The sequence below is a fragment of the Bactrocera latifrons genome, unplaced genomic scaffold (genome assembly GCF_001853355.1).
Source record: "Bactrocera latifrons isolate USDA-ARS-PBARC rearing strain unplaced genomic scaffold, ASM185335v1 scaffold_199, whole genome shotgun sequence".
NCBI classification, from domain to species: domain Eukaryota; kingdom Metazoa; phylum Arthropoda; class Insecta; order Diptera; family Tephritidae; genus Bactrocera; species Bactrocera latifrons.
In genome coordinates, this window is record NW_017535507.1 from 135,896 (window position 1) to 144,666 (window position 8,771).

The 8,771-nt window shown below is 41.7% G+C and overlaps 1 protein-coding gene across 1 annotated transcript; it reads right to left on the reverse strand.

The window, feature by feature from the left end:
- Positions 1-5,346: 5,346 nt before the first annotated feature.
- On the reverse strand, positions 5,347-8,403 carry LOC108967758 (glutactin-like). Its single transcript, XM_018931371.1, has 7 exons — positions 8,155-8,403; positions 7,182-7,334; positions 6,604-7,119; positions 6,398-6,533; positions 6,023-6,213; positions 5,637-5,961; positions 5,347-5,576 (listed from the first exon to the last, which is right to left on the reverse strand). Exons 1-7 carry the CDS (start codon positions 8,377-8,379, stop codon positions 5,449-5,451), a joined length of 1,674 nt encoding a protein of 557 aa, XP_018786916.1. The 5' UTR covers positions 8,380-8,403; the 3' UTR covers positions 5,347-5,448.
- Between the last annotated feature and the right edge of the window lie 368 nt (positions 8,404-8,771).

Below are 8,771 nucleotides of genomic sequence, written 5' to 3' on the forward strand. Positions count from 1 at the left end.
GCGAAAAATTCTACATCCTAACAACCTACATCCTAACAGGAACTGAAGCCGCTTGACTACCAATGTATGTTCGTGAATTGGGCTGAGTAACAACTGGAAAATTATCCGGATTTTCATCGAAAAATCAGCTTCAGTGATGAGGCTCATTTCTAGCTGAATGGCTATCCATACATACTCCATGAGTCACGATCAAATTTCGAAAAAATTAGGTTTGGTGCGGTTTATGGACCGGCGACGTCAATGGGCCGTACTTCTTCCGTCTGAATGGAAATCGCTACAGCTCAATGATAACCAAATATTTCCATCCCAAATTTAATGACTCCATAGGCAATATGTGGTTCCAACAGTACGGCGCCGCATGCCACACAGTGAATGTCACAATCGATTAATAGAAAACCAAGTTTGGTGAACGTGTTATCTCTCGAAATGGCACAGTCAAATCGCCGCCTCGACGAAGTTAGACTATTTCCTTTGGAGCTACATCAAGTCTATGGTCTATGCCAACAAGCCAACGACGATTGATGAACTTCGTACGAATATCGAATGTGATATTGCAGCAATATAGGCCGATTTATGCTTAAAAGACGTCGAAACTTGGCTTCAGTATCTGGACTACTGCAAGCGTGTCAGTGGGGGACATGCAAAAGAAATCGAGATCCATATATAATAGCAGCGAATGTACTTTCACAGGAATAAAGAATTTCATTGATATCCCAAGCCGTTGAGTGAATCCATTTTATGGGAGATATCATTAATAAACCCTTTTATACCATATACTCCTAGCCAGTTCGAAATTTGATCATTACAATCCAAAATCTGAAAAATTAAATCTTACTAGTCTTCTCCAAAATATACTTGAGCCATACACATTTTTTATTGTATTATTAAGTACTGAAGAAGTGTAAGCGGGGTGCAGAAGTTAGTTGGAGCCATGGCCGAGCTACCGAATCCCTACACTTTTTCCTACTCAACGTAACCCGGCAAAATTGCGCAACTTTTGGTGATATGAGGTAACCAAGACGTGTGGAGCTCAGGGTTGCGGCTAACGGGGCCACGCAGAGGCAATCGGTTTCAGCTCTCTACAAGCTTGCAGGCTCTGTCCACCAAGGGGACGCGGCTACAAATGCGCGGTGCGGCTGCAAGCGAACGTTTGGCGTGGAGCAAGCGAAATATCGAAGAAGATGGAACCACAGCTGTATGAGCTCTACGACAACATGGATACGATTAAGCGCTTAAGAATCTAACAAATGCGAAGAAGAATGAGTTGATGCCCGAGAACTAAATAATTTATGAGTCGTACACATATATTTCTTTAGTTATTGAATTACCTTACGAAAGTCAATATTTGAGATTTGTATTTCCAACTCAAACTCAAACTTCAAATGTCCTCCAAATGCGCCTCACCTTAAAGTCAATAAATGTAAGCGGTTTAAGTGTTTTCACACAAAAACGATACACAAAAATTGGGGATATCAAAATTGGGTCAATACACGCACGATCGTCCAAAGCAAAGCTGTTGCTCGAGAGAACGCGCCGCAGACAGCAGGTACAACAAAAAACATAACTGAGCAAATGAAAAAAAAAAAAAACAGAAAATAAAATCGAAATCCAAAAAAATAGAGGCGAGGGGAGCAGCATTGACGACAGGTGTAGCCAAAGTGGCAGCAGGTCAACAATAACAATAACAAAGCTAAGAAAAAAACTGTGTTGATGAATGCGGCAGAAGAGCGCGCAGAAAAAATCGAAGACGCGTCGAAGGTGCAACAGCCGTTTCGGCTCTAAGCTGCACATTTTTCTTTTTGGTTATTACGATATTGATGTACTTTGCATACACATACATATGGGAGTTTCATACAGCTGTATATGTGTATATAAATTAAAATATGCTAATGACTTTCGTTTGTGTAGTGATTTGCGATTTAATGCGTGCGGCATTGCTGCTAGCGCATACTAGTGGCATGTGGCAACCGCCGACACGAGACACGCGCTGTTACAGCCAGCATTGTGCATAAACTCGTAGTAGGAGAGGCGCTGGACAAAAGCACAGCGCAGTCGCGGCGAGGCGAGGCGGCGCATTTTAGTGCAATTTTTACTAAAAGTCACAGACGATTACAAGCACAACGAGCATATGGTTTTTACCACATTGCCCACCCTGGGCACCCCGAGATTGCGCAGCATACGAAAACCGGACGGCTGCAGCGTGTCAGCGCATCGGTCCGGGACCGGCTACTGCAGCGGCTAATATAATATTGCTCATCATTGTGCGCAATGCCGTCAAGCTGAACGCTGTAAGGCTGCTTGCGTCAAACGGCGGCTGGTTACAACACAGTCAACACACAGCGAAGGCAGCACAGACAGCGCAGACAACTAGTCACTCAGTCAGTGAGCCATCAGCCGAGCTAACAGTCATTCATTTTGGCCGAGAATGAAGCCAGCAAAAGGAAGCGCAAACGACAACACCCAGGACTCATTTACGAAGACAGGTGCAGATTTCTTATGCGACGGCGAGTGTGCGCTCAGAAAAAAAGGATATCTGCTTGAAAATATGTTTAATGCAAACACTTACACACATACGAGTGCAGACAACTACAGCTAGTTCTTCATGTATTGAATACCTACTTCATTCACATACAGCTGTATTCTCCCTTTTTGAGTCGCAACCGTTTGCAAGGAAATCTCTCCGGTCCACAGTAATAAACGTAAATCAGTTTAGAATTGTGTCATAAAAGTTGCATGCGGCAACGTCTTGCAAGTTAGTTAGAAAGTAATCGAATGAAGATCATCAAACCTCAAAATAAGTTTTGATTCCATTAAGAAACTGAGTTATTCAGCAAGCACTACTTTTATCTGTATGTTTTATTATAACTGTTATTTTAATGCGCCGAATTCATTAAACTTCTTCTTCTTTATTGGCGTTAGAGCTTTAACATCCAATCCACATCCGTATTAATGGTTTCCTTGTTTGGTTGGTTAAAAAGGAGGCAGGAATCGGCCGAGTTGACAATCCTTGGTCGTATCAAAATCCGATCTTGGACCGAAGCCAGACCGTAGACAACAGCAATCAAGCCATCATAACTCTTACTCAACAACTCCGTGAAAAAATATCTAATTTTTTTCCACCTCATGTGGCCCAATTTCTCTTAAGCTGGGGCATTGAAAGCCGTGGAATATATTCCGTTCTATCGGTCTAAAGGTTGCCCATTCCCAAAAGTAATATTTCAGCGTCTCATCATCCTTCTCCTAAGCTTTGCAATCCTAATCCAAATTTGTTAAGTTTAGATCTTAAGTGTAAAAAAGCTGCATAATGACTCTCAATCCCGTCTTATCCGAATGAGGCTTGGACATTCGCAAAACTAATGTTTCAACTAATGTTTCCGCCATACTCGCTATACCAATTTTGCGAAGGCCAGATCTTAAGGGTCGCTCCCCTGTGATGAGCCCTGCAATATTACTAAGATGCCTTTTGGTCTGTTCACCATCAACACTACTCTAAAGAAACATTGAGGAACGACTTATGTTGCTAGTGTTCCAAGACTTGAGATTCATTGTTTGAAGTAACCCATGAATGAGCTAAATGATCTACAACAGCTTAGGGTATTGCGTTCTCAGCTGCCATGAGTTGTTTCCAGTGAGACTTTGTAAGTGTTACAGATAGAATCAATTGCCGCATGGCTCCTCACTAGAAGGTTTATGGATTTGCTAGTCAGAGCAGAAACCCACATGGCGCCTTCTGTTATCCAAGCCTTAAAGACTGAATTGCAGTTATTCGGTATGAAGCTACTTTCTGCGTATGGATTACTGCAAAAGAATCTGGCTGTTGCTGTTCCTATTTCACCTGTTGATCCGATGTTGAATATGTAGATTTTTCAAACGTACTGTCGATCACTGAACTAATGATCCATTCTTCTCTACTGGGCTATGAAAATGTTGTCTTTAATTCATTATGTATCTTCTTTTCTCGGACGCGTCAATTTACTTCGAGATCATTAAAAAGGTCGAGTATGGAACCATGCCCGTACTGACGCCGAGTCTAACTCCGATGAATACGTTTTGGAGCCTTCAGAGCCTTTGTTGATTTAGTTTTCGATACGCCCATAATCCCCAGACTCGTTGCATCTATTTCAGTACGGGATGGATGACAGTAGTGTAGGGCCAATAGACCATGTGGAGTATTAAGGCCCGCTTTGAAGCAATAGCTCTTCTGCAGCAGTACCGGATTCTAAGATTGTGTAAAGCCCTGCTCTTTATATGTTATCTCCAATTTAGTTGCTTATCTAGGATAACTCCGAGATATTTGACAGAGCTCGAGAGTGCAATAGTTCTAATAGATTGAATTGCGCAATAAGAAAAGACAAATTTTGGTTATCTTCGGATTGACAGTTAGTACGTGATCCTCCGCCCGGTTGGCGTAGACGTCAAGGGTCCTTTTTATGCACAGATTAGAATTCATCCCTGAACAAAGGAGGCGATGTTCTCTCTGTTGAATAGAATTATTAATTTATTGATCAAAGTGATCCAAAGCAAGGAAGATAGATGTTGATTTTTGTACCATGCCAAATCTGCATTCTTTAGTAAAAAAAACTTCAGAGAGGAGTTCAAACCCAAAGTGACATTACTTTTGAATATGTCGCAACTCTTTTTACTGTCAATTGTCATTGATTTTTCAAATCCTGCTAAACACCATTGATTTTCTACGTCTGATTTTCGCAATTTCACAATACTTCCTTAGTCACTCGATGCATTTACGACCCAATCGGAATCCATGCAAGTTGCCAAGCGTATGTGGGGATTAGACGTGTTATTTCGATGAAACTTGTGAAAATCTTAATCCCTTTCGATTAAGAAAAAGTGATAGCAAAGAAAAAGGAAAACAATACAGTCCAATGACTTGTGCGTTTAGACACAAGCGGCCAAAGACCGCCATGACCGTCAGCAAAGACAAATCCAAGTTAAGAGCGCTTAAAAAATCAAGTAAAATGACGGTACCAAAGGTAGGTGTATGTGTTTATTGTTGGTATTGTTAGTGATACTACTAGAAATAGGGGTTAAATTAGTGACAGCATGACACAAAGACTGTATATCAGAGCTGCAACTCACACAACAAGGGCTTAAACCCTACACCAACCGTTAAGTTGGACGGCGATCAAATTAGCAAAATCTAGAATTTACAAACACACTAGCGTTTTGCTTCTACTGCAAATACTTGTATATGTAAAAAAGGTGTGACTTGCCGTACAACACAAGCTAGAAAGATTAGGGAAACCATAAAGGCATTTAGCCACAGCCAAAACGAACCAATTCTAAGCCAATCGATGAAGAAATGCGACGCGCTTGCTTAATGCAGACAATAAAGAAAAAGATTTATTTGTACGTATTAAGAGGAAGCAACAAAAATATATATAGTATGTTTATGTATAGGTTTAGCTTCCAAGATGCCATACGCGGCTTCTACCAGGTTTTACTGGGGCGATTCAGATTTTTATTATTGGGATCGTCAATGGTGGCGGTAAATTCCTTCAATATATCATCGTCCATTTTTATTTCTTCGTCGATATGGAAGTATGGACCGCGTTTATCTGTAAAACACAAAGATGGTAAGTTTCCATGCCAAAAATCGAAATTATGCATTCACTCACGTTCCATAGGCGATATTAGTGGGCCATCCGGGACCTGCGGCACGCCAGTCGTTGCAAAGGACACCCAAAGTGCTACCATCTTCTTGGCAATCGCAGTATCCTGCACATTCAACGGTGGCTTCATTGCAAATAGATAAATCAGCTCATCGGTATGATGTACACCGCCGTTGAAGGGATACTGTGCGTTGCCCAAATCGAAACCGAAATTCGTCTTCTCGCCGGCATAGTCGAAAGTGTAGAAGTAGATGGGCGGCTGTGCGTATTTCTTGAATAGTTTGTTCGTGAAGCCCAACATTGCAGATTTGAAGAAGAGTATGTTCACGAGCTGTTGGAAACGTATATATTTGTTAAGTAATGGCTGGCATGAAACAGGTAACGTGACTTACATCGAAGTATGCGGGTAGAGCGCGCCTATGATCGGCACTGTGCCATAGATCCGCAGGGAATAACAAACGCGTCATCGCATTATTAGTCAAACCGGTGGTGTCGTTCATCCAATTCATCAAGGCAGTGGCGAAGTCTCCCACAGTAACGGTATTCAGATTGGGATGAGACACTTTGAAGTCGTCGTAAAAGACTAAATCACAAAAATATAGATGTAAATACGAAATAACACATACAATTGAACTTCCATAACTCGCAGTCTTGAATCAATAATTCGAAGTCTCACTAACTCGAAATTTTTTTCTAAATTATGTTGGTTCGAGTAAGGGAAGTTCGATTGTATATACGAGTAATATCTGAAAAAAGCGAATACTAACAGCTTAACACAATCGCGCCGTCATGTTTTGTAAAGCCAGTCATTATGGACACATTCCTATTTGTCTGCCCAATCAGTTGAGCCGGATGCTCTGGTATTGTACCAAAATAATCGCGAATAATCAAACCATAACGTTCCTTTACAATAAACAATAAAATACTTCGTGAAAAGTAAGAAAAATTATCAAAAAAAAAATTGTAGACTTACGCTTTCAGCCGCCTTAAGCAGGTCCATAACTGGCGCGCCTTTCAAGCACCGTTGCGCTCGGTAAATACATTCGCATTGCTCACACTTCAAAGCGCGACAAACACGTGTTACTTGCGCAGGTGCCTCCATATTTATAGATTGTTTATCCACGATTGAACCCGATTGAATAATGAGCCTTTGGAAATATGACGGTGGTGTCTTTGGACTGATCAGTAATGCGCCGCCTAATTCACCGCCTGCACTCTCACCAAAAACAGTAACTTTTGCGCTGTCACCACCAAAATCTGAGATATGCTCTTGCACCCAATGAAGTGCCAACATTATATCCATTAAACCGAAATTACCAGCCATATCCCGTGTTTTGGTACCGGAGAATCCAAGTATACCCAGACGATATTGTATCACTACAAGCACAATATCCTCTTCGAGCAAGTAATCGGGTCGGTGGTCACTGGCAAAACCCACTTGCAAGCTACCGCCATGCACGTAGAACATCACCGGTTGCGTTGCGTTTAACTGGCGCATCAGGGAATATTGTGGATCATTAAAAAATATATGTATTGTTACCATACACATACCTTTTTGGTGAAAATATTTAAGGTGAGACAGTCCTCTAGATCACCCTGCAGTTTATCAGGCGACAAACGATTGTATGTAAACAATTGTGGACATATGCGGCCGTAGTCGTTGGCTTGAAGTGGTGTTAACCATGGTTTCCGAGGTACTGGAGGCTAAAAACAAAATATAAAAAAATGCTATTGCGTAAACTAGAGAAACTCTTGAAACTCAAGGAACTTGGACCTCCAACGGAGAGGCACAAACTTCATCAACATCTTCACTGATTCCCTTTCAGTAAATGGCGTACTTGGAGTCAAACCACTACACATTGCAGACGAAGAGCTCGAATTGCGGCGAGAAACGAGAGTGACCCTTGCGCAACTTTGTTCTGGATACTATAACAGATTAAACTGCTACTTAACCAGAATAGACCCCGACATATCTAATATATATTCTGCGTGCAATGAGTCTCCGCATGACAATGGCCACCTCTTTACATGTCCCACTAACCCCACTCATCTGACACCCCTCTCCCTTTGGTCCGACCCCGTCGAAACAACACGTTTTTTGGGTAAAATCAACCTATTGGGATTAGATAACCGTTACAACAACAACAATCAATTTTTGCAGCAATCGGAGCCGTATGTCATGATTAATCGGCTGAATAATCTCTTCTATGACGTCAATCATCTCGGACTTATCTGTTTAGACAAACGACTTCACATAACCCCACCGAAAATAGTCCAGCGGTGCTGAATCGCACGATCTTGGAGACCAAGTCACTGGCCAACGACGCGAGTGAAAGCGCTTACCAAAAAATAGCATTATCCAGTAAAGCAAACGCGGAGCGAAACAGATACATGGTTCCACGAATTACTGATCCTGCTGGGTAACTAAGACCGAATATTGGAGCAGCGAGCGATGTGTCGCGCGAACCTCATTAAAAACCACACGACGAAAAAAAAATCCTTTATTTCAGAGATACTACATTACCTTATATCTTAGTTCTCCACTTGGCGACTCCGCATAAGGTATTCCGCGGAATTGCATATAAGTTTGAGCAGTCCATGCTGTAGTATTGGTATTGCCAATCACCACACCTTGACCGGACAAATTCACACGAACCTCAGACGATATTATATTCTGTGGACCGTAGGAACAACTGACAGGAATAAGCACCAAGTAGAGTATGCTGAGTAGACCGCTAAAGGAAGCCATACTGAGCTCAACGAAGATCTGTAAACAACTAGCAAGAAACTTGATAAAGTATTATGTTTAAGCGGCTTTTCAAGCTTATATCGCAAAAATGCWGATAATTGTGCACTAATGCATATACACATACATACAAGCATACCAAGGTGGCGACGTATCTAAGTGCGTTGCTATCTCTGCGAAAGCTATGAGTTCGAAGGCCACTATGATCGTTACTCAGAATTATGGATCAGCTGATCATGTCAAAATTACGGCTTGAGAACCAAAGTGCTATTTGGCCATTTCCGAAAAGACTAGAAACCAGGCAAACAAGTCTTAGAACACGGGGTGGTATAAATGGGAACAGAAACTGGGCCAAACAACTGTCAGAAGTATAGGTTTGACATTAAGTATGTACG

Coding starts and splice junctions, on each gene's coding strand:
- LOC108967758 (XM_018931371.1), bottom strand. CDS start 8,379: ATGGCTTCCTTTAGCGGTCTACTCAGCATACTCTACTTGGTGCTTATT. Junction 7,335..8,154: donor GTGGAGAACTAAGATATAAG/GTAATGTAGTAT, acceptor TTTTGTTTTTAG/CCTCCAGTACCTCGGAAACC. Junction 6,214..6,397: donor CGGCGCGATTGTGTTAAGCT/GTTAGTATTCGC, acceptor TTTGTGATTTAG/TCTTTTACGACGACTTCAAA.